The sequence below is a fragment of the Balaenoptera ricei genome, chromosome X (genome assembly GCF_028023285.1).
Source record: "Balaenoptera ricei isolate mBalRic1 chromosome X, mBalRic1.hap2, whole genome shotgun sequence".
NCBI lineage: Eukaryota > Metazoa > Chordata > Mammalia > Artiodactyla > Balaenopteridae > Balaenoptera > Balaenoptera ricei.
Window position 1 is genome coordinate 34,550,356 of NC_082660.1, and position 23,925 is coordinate 34,574,280.

Consider the following 23,925-nt stretch of genomic DNA (forward strand, 5'->3'; position numbering starts at 1 on the left):
AACCTGAAGGAGCTGTCAGTGGCCAAAGCCAGAAAAATTTGAATAACAAAATAAGTGATGTAGTGTTGGATTATAACCTAAAGCATATAATAAATGCTTGAGTCCATAATGATACAAATAAATGAATAAATAGGTGAGAAGAGACAAATCTACAGTACACAAGAATTCCAAACTGTGTATGTAAATACCCCCCTCTCCAGGAGGCAGAGCTTAATTCTCTGCCTGTCTTGAGGGTTGCTTGGTCTTAACGATCTGCTTCCAAAGATTAGAGTATGGAAAGTGGGGGGAAATACCTTACTTCTCCACTTACTTTGCCAGTGGAGAAACCTGGCAAACCACTACCTTGACAGGGTGATCAAAGTTAGCATCATCAGTGATAAGTCATATATAGCATGTTATGAGAAGGGACTTCACCTCTGTGATACTTTCCCCCCAAACCAATAACCCCAGTGGAATTATGAGAAAATTACCAAAGACATCCAAATTGAGATATATTCTACAAAATACCTGACCCCTCAAAACTGTCAAGGTCATGAAAAAGAAGAAAAGACTGAGAAACTGTCACAGAACAGATGAGACTAAAGATATATGACGATTAGGTGCAATGTGGATTGGATTCTGGAACAGAAAGGTCATTAGTGGGAAAACCAGTGAAATCCAAATCCATTGCTAATAGTAATGGACCAATATTAGTTAATTAATTATAACAAATGTGCCATCCTAATGTACGATGCTAACATGAGGGGATACTGGGTGAGGGGTACAGAGGGATGCTCTGTACTATCTTTGTGATTTTGCTGTAAATCTAAAGTTACTCCAAAATTTAAAAAAAAATTTATTTTAAGAATGCACAGTCCAGGGTCCACAGGTCTCCATAGGGCCAGGGAATCTGCTTTAATGAGCAGTCCTGGGGATTCTAAGGTAGGTGATCAGCAGATTACATTTTGTTAGATTGTAAAGCAAATGGTTTAACTAAAACTGCTTAGTTGGAATACTCAGAAAGCTTTGCAGTGGGTAGTATTTCTGGGGGTGTGGACGATTGTCCTGTCTGGGGCTATCCCATGCCCTGTGCACTCCATGCTCCACTCCTCCCCCAAGCTATGTCTGCAATTTAGAAACTGAGTCCAAGGATTTTAGTCTAAGTCCAGCTATTACTTTTTGGATAATACCTCTCATTCCAAAGTGTTGCCTTAAATTTGTCTTGTGTGGAAATTATTAAAAGAGAAATTGAAGAAAGAGATATGCAGTGCCCCTTCATACTAGGATATGCTACAAAAGCTACATAGGGGATCTCTGGATTCAGAGCCCACGGCAGGACGTACGCAGCATGTAGACACTTGTGGGTGAAGATGGTGATTAACAAGAAGTGCTCAGAGTCTGAGGTATTTAACAGTTGGTCACTAGTTCCCTGGAGATTACTTGTCACACCTACAGGCAGAAACTTGGATTCTTTGACATTGTTAGGGGCACTCCTATTTCACTTAGCTTCTCATGATCCACTGATGGCACTTGAGCCACTGATTCAGAGCTTTGCCCTTTGAGAGCTGAGGGAATTTAGGAAGGTAGGGAGTCGAGTCTGGGCATAGACATATAGGGGGCAAACAGGGGGCATCACTGTGGCTGTCTCCCAGTCATACTCCATGCATTTCCATCCAGATCTTTCCACACCTTCCCTGGACCCATCCCAGACCCTCTTGGAGGAGCCAAATATGAAGTTCCCTTTCAGCTACAAAGGGTAGTTTCCTGGGGCTCCCATGGGCTTTGTCACTGTTTCTTTTGGGATCTCTTGAGAATAACTTAAACAGGACCGAAGTCTGTTATTTTGTGGAATTGGTATTCTGAGCTACCAGAAAGATCAGGAAGGTCTGACAGCACGTTGTCCATTATATGATCATTTAAGGTAAGTTTTTATTGATTATATTGTCGATGTTGTCTTTAAATTTGTGGTGAACTTTATTCTCTGGCAGTTGGGCCCTTTTGTAGATTATAAACCCTATGTAGTCTCAGTTATTCTTTTCAGGTTATGGTAGTAACTTAATTTGGAGGGTTTCAGCCTGCGTATTAACAAAGCAGTGGACTTGCTCCAGTGTGGGTCTCTCCTGCCCATGCCAGCAGTCTGTTAACCTTGACCTGAAGTTACCTCAGCACGTTTCCTGTCTTAATGCCAGTTAATCTTTTTTCAGACCTCCCCTCAGAGACTGGGTACTGGTGGGGCTGAGGGGTCCATTTTTCTGTCATTTGTAGAATCATCTGCACCATAGATTTAATATAACTCTGTGTATCTTAGGCAGCAATGTCCAGTTAGTGATGCCCTGTTTAACTTCCAAATATGCTGCTATTTACCCATGATTACCCTCAAGACACATGTGGAATTTCAGAACTCATCAGTACTCATTAGAATTAGTTTGCCAGAAGGAGTTCTCCTAATAGAGCTGGTGGAAATTCAAGGGCTCCATGGGAATATCCCACCAGAGTTTAAGGTCACATAAGTGATGAATCAGGTGTCTGAAAAGACCCTGCCTTGCATGACCACTCTAGTTTGACAGTCTAGACTCTTGTTCCTTGAAGACAGGCAGATCTCATATCTTTCTAGGCACTTTGGGGCATAAAAATTCCTATCCATTCTCTTCCACTTGAAACTTGAGTGTTGGATTCGCTTTAGGCTCACCTTTTCCTCTGCTCCTTCAGCTTCTGCTAGACCTTGACCTGAAGATCGTGGAGTAAGGAGAGGGTCATGATCTGCTCTTTAACCCTTGCCCCTTCCCATTTCTCTCTCCTCTGGTATTTTGAGGACCTGGGAGAAGGAAGGGGAAAGGGGACAGATGTCTGTAACTTAACTGGTATTGCTGTCACCCCCTCTTGGCTGTCACTAATTCTTTGGTGGGCCTAATTATAAGTTGGGTGGGAGATGCACAGTGTTCTTCAAGGGCTCCTAGAAGAAGCCTCCCCACAACACAGTTCCAAGAATAGGAGTCATGACTCTGCACTGGCCTCTTTTGCCCCCTTCCCCACCTGGCTCCTATCCTGGTATGCACACCTCACTTCTTCGTTGAGGCCCTCTGCCTGGCAAACAGCCCTCTGGGGCCGAGTAGCAGCAACAAGCTCAAGTTTTCCACAGTATCCACCTAACTTATGGGGAGTACTTACACCCTCATTTTAATCCTTGGAAGGACCCTGCTCTGTTGCTGCCCCTGTTCCCCACCTTGCTTTTCCTCATATCCACCCTGCCCTTCCTATGGGCACAGGGGGCAGGAGTGGGGCACATCGGCCATTCTACTGCTTAAGCAGATGTCCACTTGGGGAATGGTTGTTAGTGTTCTCCTCTTGCAGGTACCCTCCATGTGGCTTTCTTGGAGCTCCCCTTAGTAGTTCAGGATCTTGGGGTCTAAACAGTAACTTTGAATTTATGAAAGTGTGACAAACCAACCTAGCACGTGCAGTGGTGGTCCTAGTGGCCCCGTCAGCCACCGTGCCACTGCTTTGGAGTGCCTGATGGCTTGCTAGGCGGTACTGTCACTGTTAGAAACGGCTCACATTATCCAATAGTGAGTGGCATTCAGTCAGTGGAATTGATGAGAATGAAACTTTCACATTCAAATTGGGATTTGAGTAGAACCCTACATCAGCAACTTTGCTTGGTAAATGTTTAACGCACCTATTATTTCATCTGAAAGATGGTGTCACATGCCTCCCATGGCATGCTAGGAGGAGGTTAGCTATGAGTTCAGAGAACAGGGGTTTACCTGTTACCCAAGGAATTATATTCCTTAGCCTAATACATTAAACCTCTCTCTCCAAAGAAGTAAAAGAAAGAAGAAAAAAGTCAGAAACCACCCATTCTAGGATGAGGCTGAAGTGTTGTAAAATGATACAATATCCAACAGAAAATGCCAGTTTTTTTTAAATTAATGTTTTCTATCTTTATACATAATACTGTGGACCATTAGGGCCACAAATAAATTACCAAAAAGTTTAAACAATTATGAATAGTTTAAAAAAGTAGCTACTTTGATAAATATACTAAGGCAAGTGGATGACAAAACCCAATATGTTTTACCATATTTCATCAATTCTCTAATCATTTATTCACATTTTAACTTCTGTGAAATTGAGGTGCAGCTTACAATCAATGACATGTGGTTGAAAGCATGTTTTTTTCTTTTTTAATACAGAAAAAAAGTGTGCTTTTCAGTTCATGGTATATTTGATAAAATACAGCAGCCAATCACCACCCCTGCCCACTCCTCAGAGATCCCCATCTGGATGGGGCCACTGCTGTAAATCAATTTCTGTTACAGCGGGTGGCTGCTGATTTAATATTGGGGGTGGCAACTGGTTCCTTCCCCCAGTGTGAGGGCACAGTTCCTCTAGTGTTAGGGTGCAGCTCCCCCAGGGCAAGACTTCTGACCATGGTTCTCATGGTTGGAATATCAGCAACTGTAGAAATAAGATTCAGTTTAGTGGGATAGGGAGGGTGGGAGGGAGGCTCAAGAGGGAGGGGATATGGGGATATATGTATACGTATAGCTGATTCACTTTGTTATACAGCAGAAACTAACACACCATTGTAAAGCAATTATACTCCAATAAAGATGTAAGAAATAAATAAATAAATAAACTATTGATTAAAAAAAGATTCAGTTTAGCCACTTCCAAGGTACAATAAAATCAGTGGCAAAGGAAATTAGAACTTTGCAATAGCCCTATATTGTCAGCCATAGGTCTTAAGTACCATCAAGCTGAAACAGGGCATCTGTTCCCCTAGTGCACACACAGCCACCTGCAGAGCAAAGAGGGCTCCACCTTTTCTTGAATTGTATGCTTCAGAGGGTTGCACTAATGACATAACTTAACATAGCATTATTATTTGAATGTTAAAATATTACCCCATTCCCAAAGCTAATATTTGATACCAATCACTGCTCATCATGAATAGACTGAAGCCTGATTTTTCTCTCCATTCTATTATTGAAGAAAGACTCATGGAATAGGCTCCAATCATTGTTATAACTGATAGCGTCCAGGAAAACCAAATAGGTCAAGCTCTTCATTTCACACGGAAATAACAGCCTCAGAGAAGTTGTCAGTTTGCTCATTTCCCCACAGCAAGATATTGATTGGTGCAGCCCCAAGCAGGACCCAGGTCTCCCTGCCCTCCCCTCCCTCTGCGTTGAACACAATTCCCTCCTAATTTAATGGGTGATGGTTATGCTGGGGTTTCACAATGGAACAATTTACCTCTAGGCTTCTTATGCCAGTTCTTATTAGGCCATTAGTAAAGGCACATCACAATATGCTTAATCAAGCCCAGATATGATTGAAATGGAAAAACTGGTGGCTGGTTCATACTCTTAGCTGTATTTTTATTTTTACTGTTTTAAAATGCGTTAGAACAGGCAAAGCGGGTGACATTCTTTGCATCTGTAGACCAATATTGGGAGTGCCAAAAAGACCAATGATGCACCTGATTTCTGACTGGAGTTGGAACTCGTGGCTTTTGATTCCTAATCAAGTACTCCTGAGCATCATACCATGTAGCTGACACAGTCGGAGCACAAGGCAGGAAGAAAAGGAAAAGAAAACCTAATAGAACGTGCAATATAATAGGGCCAATTGGGAAAGAATACAGAGGTTGGCTGAAATTTCCTGTTACTATCTGAGAAGTGGCAACCTGAACTCTTAGACAGTTTTGAACTTGTTTGGTTTAATGGTGAGATCATTTTCAAGGGAGCTGTCTTTAAGCTAAATAAACTGATGAGGTTTCATTATAATTCTAGAGTAATGTCTGAAGAGGTAGAAGAGATGATAAAGAATTCTATTTAAAGTTAGTGAAACTTTTCAGTTCTATAGAGATTCATTTTTATTACTTTGAAAGACAGATTACATTATAAAGATCCAGGTACATACTAATAACTAAAATGAGATAAAGTAGTAAGAACAATAATTCCCCGCAAATCTAGAATTTATATTAGTTTTTCATTAAAACTGTTCCATTTTGCTGTTTTGTATTTTAAAGTATTAAAATCCAGAAACTAACACAACACTGTAAATCAACTATACTTCAAAAAAAAAAAAAAAAGAAAAATAACCCAGGGTAAACTTTAGACGAAACAGAGATAAATAATTATTTACTAGGAATTGTAATATCTCTTCAACTTACTATAAAGAGATACTTTGTTCCAGTGTATGCCATTCTATTTGCCTTCTCCACTCTACCACCTCTTGTATTACTCATTTCCATTATACTAGAACTCCTGTGCTCATTGCAGTTTGGTCTGAATTGTCCTACCACCAACATTCTTGGTGAGAAAAGAAAGTAATTGCCTGAATTAATGTATTCTAAGTTGCAATCTGTGTGGCAGATAGTTGATCTAAGAACCATTTTACCCCCTTCTTCCTTGCTAAGAGAACCCCAATTTGGGGGAGTAATAACATACCCAGGTGCTAGAGGTGAATCATAATTAGTCTAATCATGGTTCTGGTCTAGTCTGGTCATTGCCATGACTAATCACAGCAATATTGTTCCCTTTTCATAATCTGTAGTAATGTCTTCTCCCTCATTCTTGATATTGGTAATTTGCCTTCTCTCTTTTTTCCTGATCAGTCAGTCTAGAAATTTATCTTTTCTTTAATCCTAAAGAGTCTGTGTTTGGTTTTATTTATTTTCTCTATTTTTTGTTTATTTTCTATTTCACTGAATTTTCCTTTCTTGATTGTTCCTGACTTCTGCTTGATTTGGGTATTTATTGCTCTTCTTTTTCTTGTTCCTTAAGGGAGATGGTTAGATTTTTGATTTTACATGTTTTTTCTTTTCTAATCTTGTGTGATTTGAATCCTTTGAAATTTATTGAGACTTGGTTATGGCCCAGAATATGATTTATCTTGGTAAATATTCTATGTGTACTTGAGAAGAATGTGCTTCTAAAGAATATATTTAAAAGTTTCTTCTCTTCTGTTTCGTGAGTATTATTTCTTCCTCTTTTCCTTTTCTCCTCCTGATTTATAAGAAGTAATACCGTACTGGTTGCCTGCAGAAAGGACACCAGTGTGGCTTTGAACCATGTGACTATATTACCTATTCAGAAAATTATTTACAGTTTTAGAAATTTTTAAAAAATGATAATTGAATCATGGTAGTGGTTAAACACACCAAAAACATCTACGTGCGTGCGCGCGCGCGCACACACACACACACACACACACTAAAGGGTATCATTAGCACACCAGAAATATGAGGAATTCTTGGAAGATAGGAAACGGCAGATGCAGTCAAATTAGTTAATTCGGAGAATTTGAAACATCTGCAGTAGAAAACTGAGGCCATTCAGACACACTTCAGAACACTCACCAAAACTGAAGCATTGTACAGAGTCCTAGGTCAGCAGTGAGATGAAAGAGCTGATCTGTGAACAGTACATGTTTCATTCTGCCCTGAGCCTCCCCCACCCCTGCTTCCATTGGGCATAAGCACCTGTGCCATTTGACAACCTTTAATCTCCCAAAACTGCACTCCAAAGACAGTGAATGAGCTTAAGATACCTGTAGACCTGCACAGAAGGGGAACATCAGGACACAGCTACCTCGAAGGGAAAAACATTTGTCTTCTGATGTGAGAAATTACATCTTTCTTTTGGCAACAGTGAGGGTCTCTAGCCTACCTGAAAGCTCCATGCCATGTTCCCGCAAAGGAGGCCACTGAATAATTGACACGCTCTGCCCTCCCATTCCAAGGAGGAGACTATAAGTGCAATGGATGTCACAACTCTAGAGCTGATCCATGCTAATAACCGAGGCTAATCAAATGAGTCCTTTCTTCCTAAGTTTAAATGAACAGAAAGGCTTGCCAGAAATTGAGGAAAGTAAAAGAGAAGATCATGATGAACAAACACAACTATTTCTGAAGAAAAAGCAAATATAATACAGGAAACAGAGTAAATCCAAATTCATATTCTCAGAATTTTAAGGCAGATAGTGGGTTTGTAAAATGAGAACAGGGTGCTATAAGAAGGAGCAATTAGAGAACAAGAGAAAGTCCTTGGAAGATAGAAATATTATTGCAAAATTTAAAGATTAATAGATGCCAGGTGCTCAGCGCAGGCGGCCTGCCTCACCCAGGCCTGGATGGAACCTGGGACACAGCGTCCGTGCCCCGCCCTCCGTGCACATCCCCCCTCCCATCCCCCCTGTAACGGAACCGGAACCTCCTCTCCCCACTCCCCACTCCCAAACCCGGGTAATGGACCCGCCTTTCGGTCCATCCCAGAGCGGCCGCCCTCTTCGACCACATGAGAGCCCTCCGAGGCAGCTACCGCAGGCCCCGTGGCTTCACCTTCACCTTGGCCTTCAGGTCCGCCATGCTGCCCGTGCCGCCCACCAGGCTGCCCGCACCGCCCACCAGGCTGCCCGCGCCGCCCGCCATGCTGCCCGCGCCGCCCGCCATGCTACCCGCCAGGCTGCCCGCGCCGCCCGCCATGCTGCCCGCCAGGCTGCCCACGCCGCCCACCAGGCTACCCGCCATGCTGCCTGCGCCACCCACCATGCTGCCCGCGCCGCCCACCATGCTGCCCGCGCCGCCCCCGAAGGTGCGCCAGACCTACCAGCCCGACTGCGAGGCCGCCGTCAACAGCCATTTCACCCTGGAGCGCCACGCCTCCTCCGTGTGCCTGGCCGTGGCCTTTTACCTCAACCGCGACAACGAGGCCTTGAAGCACTTCACCGGGTTCTTCCTGCGCCGCTCCCACGAGCACAGCGAGCGGGCCCAGGGCCTGATGCGCCTGCAGAACCAGCGCGGGGGCCGCCTCCACTTCCAAGACATCAGGAAGCCAGCCAGTGACGAGTGGAAGAGCGGCCTCAAGGCCATGTGGTACACCTTGTGCCTGGAGAAGCGCGTGAACCGGAGCCTGCTCGACCTGCACCAGCTGGCCACCGACAAGAGCGACCCCCACCTGCGTCTCTTCCTGGCAACTCACTACCTCGGCCAGCAGGTGGCGTTCATCAGAGAGCTGGAGGGTCATGTCACCACCCTGAGCATGATGGGGGCCCCGGACGCCGACCTGGCAGGGTACCTCTTTGACAAGCTCACCCTGGGCGACAGCGACAAGAAGAACTGAGCCTGGACTTCCCCAGAGCCACGGGGTGACCAGAGCCCTGGTCACCGTGCCTGCCATGCAGACGGCAATAGTGCCCTTGCAGAAGAAGTTCCCTTAAGTTTTTTTGTTTGTTTTTTTTGCAACAAGTGCAGGACTCTCTTTTCCTGGACTTTATTTTATCACTTAAGTTTTTTTCTTCCAGTTTTTCCGTTTCTTCCAGTAAAGTTATTGGTTCATAAATAAATAAAGGTCTCTGGTTGATTCATGTGGGCAAATCTCTCATTTTTTAAGTTTTAAAACAGGTATCCAGGAGTCTCTGAACACAGCCATACCCCAACCATATGCAGCTCAGGATCTCCACAGTGGGAGGGAGAAGGCGTTCCATGGGGCCCTGGAAAACACAAAATCAATCTTCCCCTTATAAACAATGTGGGTATATGGGGGTAGACTGGGGCGGGGTGGGGTGAGGTAGGGGTCCCTGGTGAATGTGGGTGCATGTGCATAGTAAAAGTGTAGAACCATAGCCTGAAAATCATGATTGCAGTTGCCTCTGGGGAAGAAGTGAAGGGAATGGGATTGGGCAGGGTTTAAAATAAAGGGAGTCTTCAGTTTCACCTGAAATGTTTATGTTCATTAATTATGCAAATACTAATGGTTAAGTATGAGTAGCAAGATGGGGGGTGGAGGGGTTTGGAAGTCTGAATGGTGGACTGAATTGTCTCTTTGACAAGTTCACTCTGGGCAACAGTGATAATGGCAAAATGAGTGTTAGGCTGTCTTGCTCAGAAACACGGGGGTGACTTCCCATGGTCACCAATGCCTGGCATGCATATTGTAATAACAAAACATCCACTTATATATGTTTTCTTTCCTTTGTATCATATGTATATATGCATGCGTATGTGTGTGTGTATATATATGTGTGTATGTATATATATATATATTTTTTTTAATTCCAACCAGCAGCAGAGTTCATTTTGAATCTCTAGACTAGATTCTGAATGTTTGCTTAGGAAGACGCCCTTTGTTGAAAAGCAGTTCGGCGATCACATTACTGGAAATGATATAGCTGCTTCCTAGACCTTTCCCGAGCCTGGCTGTATTTCTGCCCTTGGGTTTCATATATCCAACTTTGATTTAGTTTTTGTTATTTGCTACCAAGAGAACCTAAGCTAATATGTCTTATTATCAACACACTTTTACCAGCCTCCACTGTATTTACAGTAGAGTAAATAGCTCTTCTAGGGTAGTAAATTACATTTTTCTCTTTATCCCTACTACAGAGTCCACTGAAAGGAAAAAGGATCAAGGGTGGAAGGGATCAAATAAGAACAATTGCCCGGTTGATTCGTGTGTGCAACTCTCTTACCTTTTAGGTTTTAAAACAAGTATCCAGGAGTCTCTCCAGCTACCCATGCCCGGTCCACATGTAGCTCAGGATCTCCACAGAGGGAGGGAGAAGGTGTTCCATGGGACCCTGGAAAACACAAAATCTGTCTTCCCCTAATAAACAATGTGGGGGTGGCCTGGGGCCCTGGTGAATGTGGATGTCTCTAAATAGTTAAAGTATAAAAACATGGCCTGAAAATCATGATTGGGGTTGATCAGGGGAAAGAGTGAAGGGAATGGGATTGGGCAGGGGTTGAAATAAAGGGGGTCTTCACTTTATTTGAAATGTTAATGGTTAATTCTGGGTTAGCAAGATGGGGGCCCTGGAAGCCAACACGGCAGAGTCCCTCTTTGAAAAGCCCACCCTGCGCTACAGTGTTAAGGGAAACTGAGCCTTAGCCTGTCTTCCCCATAGATGTTAGGGTGACTTCCTCTGGTCCCCTATGCAGGACATGCAGTTGTCCTTAGAAAACCTCTACTTTCCCCTTATAAACAGTGTGGTTATGTGGGGTGAGGTGAGAGGGGTGGTTTGGAGCTCTGGTGTCTGTGGCTGCATGTGTATGGTAAAAATGTGGATAAAAACATGTTCTGTAATGCATCATAGCGGTTGCCTCCCAGGAAGAAGTGAAAAATGGGATTGGGCAGGGATTAAATAAATGGAGTCTTCAACTTTATCTGAAGTATTTTAGCTTATTAAATTATGCAAGTGTTAATGTTTATTACTTCTCAGTAACAATCTGGGGCCTTGAAAACTGGCATAGTGGAGTACCTATGTGGCAGGCTTGCCCTTGTCAGTGATTATGGGAACTGTGCCTTAGGCTGGCTTCTCCATAGACACAGGTATGACTTCATATAGTTAGCAGTGCCAGGCATGCATGCTGCTGTTATAAAACCTCTGCCTTTGTTTTCTTTTCTTTGTACGAATTCTACTAATAATTTAGTACAAAAAGAAAATGCTACTCAGTACAAGCGTTGAAAATTTAACACAGTTGCTGAACATCAAATTTTTGATAGTGAATATATAGTAGATTGAATCTCCGTCAGAGAAATAATTAAGAGTCATAGAAGAACCTTGTACAATAACTAATAGCCACCAATAGAAATTTCAGAAGGAGAAAATAGAGGGTTGTGTAGAAGGGGACACAATAAGCAAGAAATATTTTTAAAATGCTAACTACATCCAAATACTATTATCATACATTTTTCTCCTTTAATTATACCAACACTCTAAATTAGATTAATAGATCTCCCTATGTGGAATTATTATTCCTGGAATGATATTTGGTCGCTTGGTTTGTCTTAGTATAATTTTTTTGAGCTATAACATTGTATAATATTAAGATGTACAATGTGTTGATTTGATACACATGTATTGTGAAATGATTGCCACCAAAGCCTAAGCTGAAACCTCCATCACTTCACATAATTACCATTTCTTTTTGGTAGTCAGCATATTTAAGATTTACAATCTTAGCGACATCCAAGTATATAATACAATATTGTTAACTATAATGACCATGCTGTACATTAGATCCCCAAAGTTTGTACCCTTTGATTAACGTCACCCCCTTTCCCCGACCCCAAGCCTCTGGTAACCACCATTTTACTCTCTGAGTTTTGCTTTTTTAAATTCCACATATAAGTGATAGAATACAATATTTGTCTAACTTATTTTACTTAGCATAATACCCTCAAGGTTCATTCTAGTTGTTAAAAACACCAGGATTTCCTTCTTTCCCATGGCTGAATAATACTCCATTGTGTATGTGTGTGTGTTATATATATATATATATATATATATATATATATATATATATATATATATATATATATATATATATATATCACATCATCTTTATCCATTCATCCACTGATGGACACTTAGGTTATTTTCATATGTGGGTTCTTGTGAATAATGTTGCATTGAACATGGAGATGCAGATATCTCTTTAAGATCCTGTTTTCATTTCTTTTAGATAAATACCCAGAGAAGGGATTGCAAGATCATATGGTAGTTCTACTTTTAATTTTTTGAGGAGCACCCATACTGATTTTCATACTGGCTGTATCAATTTACATTCCCAACAACAGTACACAAGGGATCTGTTTTCTCTACATCCTCGCCAACACTTGTTATCTCTTTTGTTTTTAATGATAGCCATTCTAATAGGTGTGAGGTGATATCTCGTTGTGGTTTTGATTCGCATTTCCCAGATAATTAGTGATGTTGAACACCTTTGTATGTGCCTGTTGGCCATTTGTATGTCTTTTTTGGAAAAATGTCTATTCAGATGCCTTGACCACTTTTTAATTAGGTTATTTGGCTTTTTTGCTAGTGAATTGTGTGAGTTCTTTATATATTTAGGATATTTTTATCAGATATATGATTTACCTGTTTGCTTTATTGATCGTTTCTTTTGCCATACAGACCTTTTTTTAGTTTGATGTAGTCCTACTTACTTATTTTTGCTTTTGCTGCTTGTACGTTTAGTGTCATATCCACAAAATTGTTGCCAGGACCAAAGTCAAAGAAGTTTTCTCCTATGTTATCTTCTAGGAGTTGTATGACTTCAGACCTTATGTTTAAGTCCTTAATCCTTTTTGAGTTAATTTTTTGAGGGGTGTAAGATAGGAGTCCAGTTTCATTCATCTGAATGTGGTTATCTAGTTTTCCCAACACCATTTAACAAAGAGATTATCCTTTCCTCATTGAATATTCTTGGCTCCCTTGTCAAATATTAGTTGGCCCTATGTATGGGTTTGTATCAGAGCTCTTGATTATGTTCCATCAGACTACGTGTGATTTTTATGCCAGTACCATACTGTTTTGATTACTAAAGCTTTGTATTACAGTTCAAAATCAGGAAGTATGATGCCTCCAGCTCTGTTCTTATTTCTCAAGATTCCTTTGGTTATTTGGGGTGTTTTGTGCCTCCTTAGGAATTTTAGGATTGTTTTTCTATTTCTGTAAAAAATCCCATTGAAATTTTGATAGGAATTGCACTCCATCTGTAGGTGGCTTTGGCTAGTATGGACCTTTTAACCATATCAATTCTTTTCCTCAGTGAACACAGTATATCTTTCATTTTATTGGGTCTTCCATTTTTTTATCAAAGTCTTAAAATTTTCAGTGTACGTATCTTTCACCTTCTTGGTTCCGTTTATTCTTAAGTATTTTATTGCTTTTGATTTTATTGTGAATAAGATTGTTTTCTTTATTTTTCAGATGTCTTGTTAGTATATAGAAAATACAACTGTTTACTCTACGTTAATTTTGTATCCTGCAATTTTCCTGAATTCCTCGATTAGTTATAACAGGTTTTTGGTGGAGTCTTTAGGACTTACTGTATATAAAATCATATCATCTGCAAAGACATTCTGACTTCTTCCTTTCCAATATGGATGCCTTTTATTTCTCTTTCTTGCCTGATTGCTATGGCTGGGACTTCCAGTACTATGTTGAATAGGAGTGGTGAGAGTGGGATTCTTGTCTTGTTCCTGATCTTAGAGGAAAAGCTTTCAACTTTTCATCATTGTGGATGATGTTAGCTGTGGACTTGCTCTATATGGCTTGTATTATGTTGAGGTGTCTTCTCTCTATACCCAATTTAAGAATTTTTATGATGAAAGAATGTTGTATTTTATTAAATTATTTTTCTTCATCAAGGTGATATGATTTTTATCTTCCTTTCCATTAATGTAGTGGATCAGTTTTTGATTTGCATATGTTAAACTATCCTTCCATCCCAGTGATAAATCCCACTTGATCATAGAACATGACCTTTTTAATGTGCTGCTCAGTTCAGTTTGCAAAGGTTATGTTGAGGATATTTGCATCTATACTGAATAGGGATATTGACCTGTAGTTTTTTTTCTTGTAGTGTCCTTATCTGGCTTTGGTATTAGGGTAATGCTAGCCTTGTAAGATGATTTTTGGAGTGTTCCCTCCTCTCTAATTTTTTGGAAGTGTTTGAGAAGGATTGGTATTAATTCTTTTTTAAATGTTTGGTAGAATTCAGGGAAACCGTCTGGTCCTGGCTTTTCTTTGGGAGAGCTTTTTCATTAGTGATTCAATTACCCTACTCATTATTGTTCTGTTCAGATTTTCTGTTTTTTCCTGATAAAGTCTTGGTAGTTGCATGTTTCTCAGAATTTATCCATTTCTTCTAGGTTCCAATATGTTGGTGTATAGTTGTTTATAGTATCTCTTATGATCCTTTGTATTTCTGTGGTATCAGTTGTAATGTCTCCTCTTTCATTTCTGATTTTGAGTCTTTTTTTTTCTTAGTCTAGCCAAAGGTTGTCAATTTCATTAATTTTTTTCTTGATGTATGCATTTGTCACTATGCATTTCCCTCTTAGAACTGTTGTTTGTGCATCCCATTTGTTTTCATATGCTGTGTTTCCATTTTTGTTTGCCTCAAGATAATATTCTATTTCCCTTTTGAATTGTCTGTGACCCTTTGGTTGTTCAGGAGTATGTTTTTTTTAATTTCCACATATTGGTGATTTTTCCAGCTTTCCTTCCATTACTGACTTCTAGTTTCATACCGTTGTGCTCAGGAAAGCTACTTGGTATGATTTCAGTCTTCTTAAATTTGCTAAGAATTTTTCTGAGACTTATCATGTGATCTGTCCGGGAGAATGTTTCTCGTGTGCTTGAGAAGAATGTGTGTATTCTCCTGCTGTTGGATGGGATATCTGTATATATCTGTTTGACCCCTTTGACCTAAAGTACAGTAAAGTCCAACCTTTCCTCATTGATTTTCTGTCTGGATGATCTGTGTTGAGAGTGGAGTATTAAAGGCCCCAACTATTATTGTATTGCTATTTATTTCTCCTTTTACTTCTCTTAGTATTTGCTTTATATTACTTAGGCATTCTGTGTTGGGTGCCTAAATATTTACACTTGTTATATCTTCTTGATGAATTGACTCCTTTATCATAATGACTTTGTGTCTTTTGCCATATTTAGCTTTAAGTCTATTTTGTGTGATAGATGCATAGCTACCTCTGCTTTCTTTTGGTTATAATTGCTAGAAATACCTTTTTCCACCCCTACACTCTCTCTATGTGTATGTCCTTAAAGCTAAAGTAATTCTCTTGTAGGCAACTTAAAATTGGATCTTGTTTTTTTATCCATTCAGCCATCTTATGTCTTTTGATTGGAGAATTTAATCCTTTTATGTTTAAAATAATTATTGATAGGTAAGGACTTACTATTGCCATTTTGTTCATTGTTTTCTGACTGTTTTGTACATCCTTTGTTCCTTTTTCTTCTCTCTTGCCATCTTTCTTTGTGATTTGATGACTTTTTGTAGTGGTATGCTTTGATTCCTTTATTATAATCTTTTTTTGTATCTAACACAGGTTTTTCCCTTGCGTCTTTGGGGTTGGTTACTGATGATTATTGTGATCCTTTGGTCATGTCATGTTTCCTTGATGTTTTTCATGTTCCTTGAAGTTTTGCATTGCTGTCTTTTCATTTGAAGCAGTAGTCACCTCCTACAGTCTTTACTAATTGCCTTCAGGAGAGATATACCTGCTGTGAGCCCTGGTAGTGATTCTGAGGCTTTCTCAGACCTTCTATGGATATAGCTGCTCCACACTTCTTCCTCCCTCTTGTGGCAGAAGTCTTAAGCTTTCTCTTATGCCTTCTCTTGTTCCTGCACTGCACCAGTCCAGTTGTTGACAGTCTCACTTTTGTTTTCCAAGAAGTGGCACTAAATCTCAAGTTTGTGGTGTTTCCCTAGCCTGCAGATTTGGGTGATTTTCTGCACGTGCTCACTAGCCATTTTCCAAAGCTCACCCTGCCACCACCACTGGGAGCACACACAGGGAGCTGACCAAAGTGTGGGGGGTGTGTGTGTAGAGGAGACATGCTGAGTACTGAGGGTACCCACGGGTCAATTGGGGTCATCCATGAGCAAGGCATTACCAGTGCTTGTGGGCAGGCTTCTTGATGGAGTCCAAGACACAATTATTAGGATCCATGTCCCTTTAATACCCTCTAAGAGGCCTATCTGCCACTCTCTCAGCTTCTTCTTGGCCCCCAGTCATGAAGTTCACAATTCAGTATTCCTCTCCAATGTGTCTGAAATTTGTATTATTTTTTCCAGTGGTGTGTTGGAACTTTTCCTCTGGAAACCTGGACTTCCACAAAGGTTCTCACATCTGTGGGTGATTGTCTAAGACAGTGTTTTCCAGGGGCTCCTGGACGGTGGCCAAGAGAAGCTGGAACTGGTTCACAGGCTACCCCAGGAGCCATACCTGGGACCAAGTCAATATGCCCTTTACCCAGTGTGTGGGTGCTTGAGACTCCTTCTGGGACATTTAGCATATGGAGCTGCATCATCCCACAGCTCCCACAAAGGCACTGTTGTCTGTGAATGGATGCCAAACTGTTGTTGAGGGGGGACGAAAACAATAAATCTCTTATTTCACCATGATGCTGACATTACTCTTGCTAATATTTCTACTTATGATTTTTCATCTGTGTTCATACTTTAACATGTAGATTTTTTAAAAATATGTGTGAGTAACATCCCTGTCCTGCTTTGGTGTTAGGATTATTCTGCCCTTGTAAAACAAATTGGGAAATTTTCTCCATTTTTATATGCTCTGGAATAGTTTTCGTATCATAGGTTTTTTGTTTTTAGAAGGTTTAGTAGAATTCCCATTAACATTATCTGGATTTGCTCTCTTTTTTGTTAAGATAGATACGTTTATTTCTGTGAAAAAAAGTGCCTTTGGGATTTTGATAGAGATTGCATTGAATCTGTGGATTGCTTTGGGTAGTATGGATATTTTAACACTATTAAGTCTTCTAATCCATGAAATGGTATGTCTTTTCATTTATTTGTTTCTTTTTAAATTTCTTTCAGCAATGTTTTGTGTCACATTGATTGATTTTCATACATTCAACTATCCTTGTATCCCAGGGATAAATCCCACTTGGTCATGATATATGATCCCTTTAATGTGCTGTTGAATTTCGTTTGCCTAGTATTTTGTTGAGGTTTTTTGCATCTATATTCATCAGAGATATTGGCCTGTAGTTTCCTTTTCTTGTAATTTATTTTTCTGACTTTGGAGGTAGTGTAATACTGGCCACATAAAATGAGTTTAGAAGTGTTTCCTCCTCTTCAGTTTCTTGGAAGAGTTTGAGAAGGATTAGTATTAATTTTTCTTAAATTCACATGGAACCACAAAGGACTCCAATAGCCAAAACAATCTTGAGTAAAAAGAACAGAGCTGGAGGCCTCACACTTCCTGATTTTGAAAAATATTACAAAGTTACAGTAATAAAAGGAGTATGGTACTGGCATAAAGACAGACGACACATAGACCATTAGGACTGAATAGAAATAAGCCCACACATATATGGTCAAGTAATCTTCAACAAGGGTGCCAAAAATGGGAAATGGATAGTCTGTTCACCAAATGGTGTTGGGAAAGGCAGATATCTACATGCATAAGAATGAATCTGGAACCTTACATTACACGAAATGCAAAAATCAACTCGAAATGGATTAAAGACTTTAACATAAGACATGAAACTATAAAATTTGCAGAAGAAAATATAGGGGAAAGACTTCATGACATTGGTCTTGTCAATTGTTTCTTGGATACCAAAAACAGAGGCAACAAAGGCAAAAATAGACAAGTGGGACTACATCAAACTAAAAAGCTTCTGCACAGCAAAAGAAACAATCGACAAGATGGAAAGGTAACCTACGGAATGGGAGAAAATATTTGCAAACCATATATCAGATAAAGGGTTAATATCTAAAATATAGGAGGAACATATATAACTCAATAGCAGAAAAAGAAATAACCCAATTAAAAAAATGTGGAAAGGACTTATTGACATTTCTCCAAAGAAGACATACAAATGGCTAACAGGTACATGAAAAGTTGTTTAATATCACTAATCATCAGGGAAGTGCAGACCAAAACCACAATGAGATATCACCTCACACCTGTTAGGATGGCCATTATCCAAAAATCAGAAAATAACAAGTGTTTGTAAGAATGTGGAGAAATTGGAACCCTAGTGCACTGTTTTGGGGAATGTAAAATAGTGCAGCCACTATTGAAAACTGTGTGGACATTCCTCAAAAACTTAAAAATAGGACTACCATATGATCCAGGAATATCACTTCTGAGTATTTATCCAAAAGAACTGAAATTAGGATCTCAAAGAGAGAATTGCACTGCCATGTTCACTGCAGCATTATTCACAGTAGCCAAGAGGTGGAAATGATCCAAGTGTCCCTTGATGGATGAATGGATAAGGAAGAAGCAGTGAAGAAAATACAAATAGGAAAGAAAGAAATCCTCTCATATGCTACAATATGTATGAACCTTGAGGACACTATGATAAGTGAAATAAGCCAATCACAGAAGGACACATACTGCATTATTCCACTAATAGAAGATATACAAAGTAGTCAAGCTCATAAAAAGAAGGTTGGATGGAGATTTCCAGGGGCTGGGGGGCAGGGAAAACTGGGAATTTGCTGTTCAATGTGTATAGAGTTTCAGTTATGCACAATAAAAAAGTTCTAGATATCCTGCTATACAATATTGTGATTACAGTTAAAGGTACTGTATTGCACACTTCAATTTTAATTAAGAGGGTAGATATCGTGTTACATGTTTTCTACCACAATAATAAATCACTTGTAATAGATGCCTTGTAAATATCTGTTGAATAAATGAAAAGTAAAAATAGATAATCTTATTTATTATACTTAGCAATCTATCAAGATTCTTCCTAACTTAGATTTCAAGATATTAATTGCCACTACATACCATTTTGGCCATCCTAACATATTTTAATATGTAATTCTCTTACTGCTTTTAATTTCTAAATAGCTTAGAACATCAAATTTTATTTTCCCTTTAACTCAAGAAATTTAGAAAGATGTTTATAAAATTTAAAACAGATGTTTGGGATTACCACTTTTTGCTAATTTCTAATTGTATATGATATAGAGTGAGAATATAATTGCCCTAATTTCATTCATTTCTTTGTTCATTATTCATTTAACAAGTATTTATTGCATGCCTACTGTGTATCACGCACTATACTCATCAATGAGGATATAGCATGGTCAGACAATGGCCCTTGTCTTCAAGGAACTTAAAACCTAAAAATAAATAAGTAAATAAATATGATTAATTTCAATTGGGATTAAAACCATAGATAAATATTCAGTTTACTGTGATAGAGAATAGCTACTGCTGGAGGAGACATTATTTTGAATAAGGTGATCAGGGATACTTCTGTGGGTTGATGTTATATTGAAGGCCAAAGGGTAAGTGAGAGTCAGCATATAATAGCCAAGGGAAGGCATTTTAGGTGTTAGGGTATCAGAAAGGAGGAGGTGTATGTCACTGAACCATAATGAATTGAGGTGGAGTTGCACAAGGTAAGGTGGAGATGTAGGGTCTTGTAAGCATTATTAGAGTAGTCCAAATTATATTCCAAGTGCAACGGCAAGGCTGTAAAGGGGTTTAAGCAGGCAAATGATTCTGGCTGTTGTGAAGGATGTTGGGTTTGGGGAAGAGTTGAAGCAAGAGGACCAGGTAAGAGGTATTGCAGAGGTCCAGGTGAAAGACCATGGTAGTTGGAACAACAGGGGTGGCTAAGGAAATGAGATATAGGCAGATTCACATGGATTTTGGATAAGCTGATAGGATTTGTTCATGGATTTGGAAGTGAGAAATAAGAAATGGAGAAAATCTAGATTCAGAGATTTGGACTTGAGCACCTGGGTTGATGGTAGTGCTGTTTATTAATCTGGGGACTTTTGCTGGGGATACATTGGAGGTGGAAGGGTGGGGAAGGCATGTCACCTAAAAAAAATCTGAGATGCATATTTAGACATCCAAGTGGAATTGTCATGCAGGTAGCCAGAAAAATGAATCTGGAGCTCAGGAGGAGGTCTTGTTTTGAAATATACATATGGGAGGCATCAGCTATAGATGATGTTGAGGTCAAGCGACTGGAGAAGCTTACCAGAAAGAGAGTGGAGAGAGAGTATGGTGCAGCCTGCCGCACCCCCAGGGCAGCTAACATTAGAGAGCTGCTGGCCCCACCTGGACCATAACCTCATTCCAGACTGTGACCACCTGTGTCCACACCCAGTGTCCCCAAATCTGCCTGGCTTCTGGTTTCTCCTTTCAGGATGTGAAAAAGAGTTAGCTCTTTACGTTGTCTTCAGGGCTATGGATAGAAAGAAATTATTTCCCAGTTAAAAGAAGATTCCCCAAGGAAATGATCTCCTTTTCCATATCTTTTTTTCTGTTCCCTTACAAAACCTCAGTCTCTCACTCAGTCCGCTGTGTTTGACCAGATGAAATCTGTACCCATGTAAACTCTAAGGTTGTCCATGTCTGGGAAAAAAATTCTCAAAATATTTTGTTTCTTCTGAGCCGCCTGTGTGTTACAAAGATAAAAGTTAAAAATTACAGATTTTTGTATGCAGTATTCAAGGTTACAGGAATAGTGTGAGTCTTTTTAAAGCTAGCAGATTGCTTTGAACATCTAATAAAATGTGAATAAGTTTATCTACATAGTAATTACCATCCACAATTCATCACTGCATTTTAACACTTTTTTTAAAAATGAAAATTATGGCCCTGTGAGTTCAGTTTCCAGAAAATGCTACTGTCATTTACCTCTTCTTAGTCAAAGTTGGTCTTTTTACTTTTCTTTCTCTGCTTGCTTGGAGGACCTCTCCTCTCTCTGACCTCGACTCAGATCCTACCTATTAACTGTACTCCTCTAGATATGAGGAAGCACAATGTAAGCAGCTGTTTGTGTTTATAACTGTAAATTGACTGAGGATCCTTATTTTCCTGATTTGGAGAGGCAGTTTGCTGTACTGATTTCTTAAGCTCAGATTACCTGGCTTCAAATCCCAGTTTATCCACTTACTTATCTTGGGTGAACTTGGCCAAGTTATTTAACTTCTCTGTGCCTCAGTTTCCTCACATGTAAAATAGAGATAATAAAAGTGTCAATCCCATTGGGGTTTTGCAATTTAAATGAGTTATATGTAAATCATTTTGAACAGTGTCTGGTATATAGTAGGTGCATTATGTGTTAGTCATCATTTATCATCACCATCCTCATCGTCCACCCACTTCTAAGTTTTTTTGTGCTGTTTATGCTTTGGGGAGAGGATTTTCATGTCTGTACTTTGCCACTGGTGGGTCTCTTGCATTTTGAGCAACATTCATTACCCTGCATATTTAGAAGGAAAAACTCTTTGTAGCTGCTTAAGTTGTCAGGTGTTGCCAGGATTCAGGAGGGTAGATTGCTAGTTTCACTGCCCCAAACTCAGGCCCAAGACTACAGGCGAATTTTGCTATGACAGTTTTCCCTGGTAATCCTCCCCATTCTGTCTCAATGAGCTTCCCTTCTAAATCACCCCGTAGAACACTTTTTGCTTATTCTTCCCAATTCCAGGTTGCCCAAGTCTGTTTTTTCCGTCCTGAACTACCTCTCACTTCTCAGAGATGGAAAACAGCAAAAGGATGAAGTGCTAATCGTTAATCGTAATCCCCACTGTCATCTGGAGGTTGGGATCTGAAAAGGAGAGGAATGGGTGGGCGCAAATGGGGGGCTGAGGAGTAGGCAAACAGGATCACATTAGAGCTACTAACAAAATAATAACTAAAATTGATAAATCACCACACACTTTGCCATGGGGGTTCTCAAGCTTTGTTGCACGTTAGAATTACCTCCAGGGTACATCCCAGACCAATTATATCAGTCTCTGGGGGCGGGACCTAGGCATCCCAGGCAGTCAAACCAGCATGAGCACCTTGCTACTTCAAGTGTGGTCTGTAGAGCAGCAGCAGCAACCTCACCTGAGAGCTTGTTAGAAACTCAGTAGTCTTAAGCACTACCCCAGACTTACTGAATCAGAATCTACATTTTATTTTTTTTAATTTTTGGCTGCGTTGGGTCTTCGTCGCTGTGTGTGGGCTTTCTCTAGTTGTGGCGAGCGAAGGCTACCCTTCGTTGCAGTGCGCGGGCTTCTCATTGTGGTGGCTTCTCTTGTTGCGGAGCACGGGCTCTAGGGCGCACGGGCTTCAGCAGTTGTGGCTCGTGGACTCTAGAGCGCAGGCTCAGTAGTTGTGGTGCACAACCTTAGTTGCTCCGCGGCATGTGGGATCTTCCCCGACCAGGGATCCAACCAGTGTCCCCTCTATTGGCAGGCAGATTCTTAACCACTGTGCTACCAGGGAAGTCCCAGAATCTACATTTGAATAAGAGTCCAGGTAATGCATATGCACACTGAAGTTTTTGAAGCACTGTTTTAGCATCCTAGTTCTCAATGATGGCTGTACCTTGGGATGATCTGGGATGCTGGAAAATCTACTGATGCTCAAATTTAAACAACTCATCCAGGTATATCCTTATGCACGTACGAGACCAAACACGCTAAAAACTTACTGTAACTTCAACAATTGTTGAATTGACAAATATTAAACAAGACTTTGAGGGCTTCCCTGGTGGCGCAGTGGTTGGGAGTCCGCCTGCCAATGCAGAGGACACGGGTTCGAGCCCTGGTCTGGGAGGATCCCACATGTCACGGAGCGGCTGAGCCCGTGAGCCACAGCTACTGGGCCTCCACTCTAGAGCCCGCGTGCCACAACTACTGAGCCCACGTGCCACAAATACTGAAGCCCGCGCGCCTGGAGCCCATGCTCCGCAACAAGAGAGGCCATCGCAATGAGAAGCCCGCGCACCGCCGCAACGAATAGTGGCCCCTGCTTGCCACAACTAGAGAAGGCCCGCACGCAGCAACGAAGACCCAGTGCAGCCAAAAATAAATAATTAAAGAAAAAAAAAAAAAGACTTTGAAACCTCTCATTTCCATTGATGTTGCATACTTGCACATGCACATACACACACACCTTTAAGCATTCTGTTTTATAAATGGGTTGGCAACCCATATGTTTTATCACAAACATGGATCGGAAACTGTGGCATACAAACCAGATCCAGCCCACCATCTACTTTTGTAATAAAGTTTTATTGGAACAAATGCATGACCATTTGATTACATATTGCTTGTTACTGGGTTCGTGCTACAGTGGTACAATTGTTAGCAAACTCAGGTCCGGCTGCTTGCCACTGGAGAGACAAATGTTGGTAGGAACAGAAAAGTTGCTTTAAAAAAGTTGCCATCAATCTGGGGAGAAGGCTGACTAGTGTCCCAAAACCAACTCTAAAGATTCTGCTCGGCCATGAAACTTTCTAAAGGGTAAAAAGGGAAGTAATCTCAGTTAATCATTGAGATAGATAGGGGGTCAGACTCATCGCCATCTCCCACTGCATGCAGGCTTGTCAATTCCTTGTGGTCTTTCTTTAGATGCTGTCTCATTCACACAGCTTGTTTGAGAGATTAATGAAGGGGAAGCT

General features: G+C 40.5%; 2 protein-coding genes across 2 annotated transcripts in view; both read left to right on the forward strand.

Annotated features, from left to right (window-relative positions):
* PRRG1 (proline rich and Gla domain 1) overlaps positions 1 to 23,925 on the forward strand; it is a 142,898-nt gene that overhangs the window by 86,325 nt on the left and 32,648 nt on the right. The window lies entirely within an intron of this gene.
* On the forward strand, positions 8,286 to 9,275 carry LOC132357646 (ferritin heavy chain-like). Its single transcript, XM_059911289.1, has 2 exons — positions 8,286 to 8,340; positions 8,557 to 9,275. Exons 1-2 carry the CDS (start codon positions 8,286 to 8,288, stop codon positions 9,108 to 9,110), a joined length of 609 nt encoding a protein of 202 aa, XP_059767272.1. The 3' UTR covers positions 9,111 to 9,275.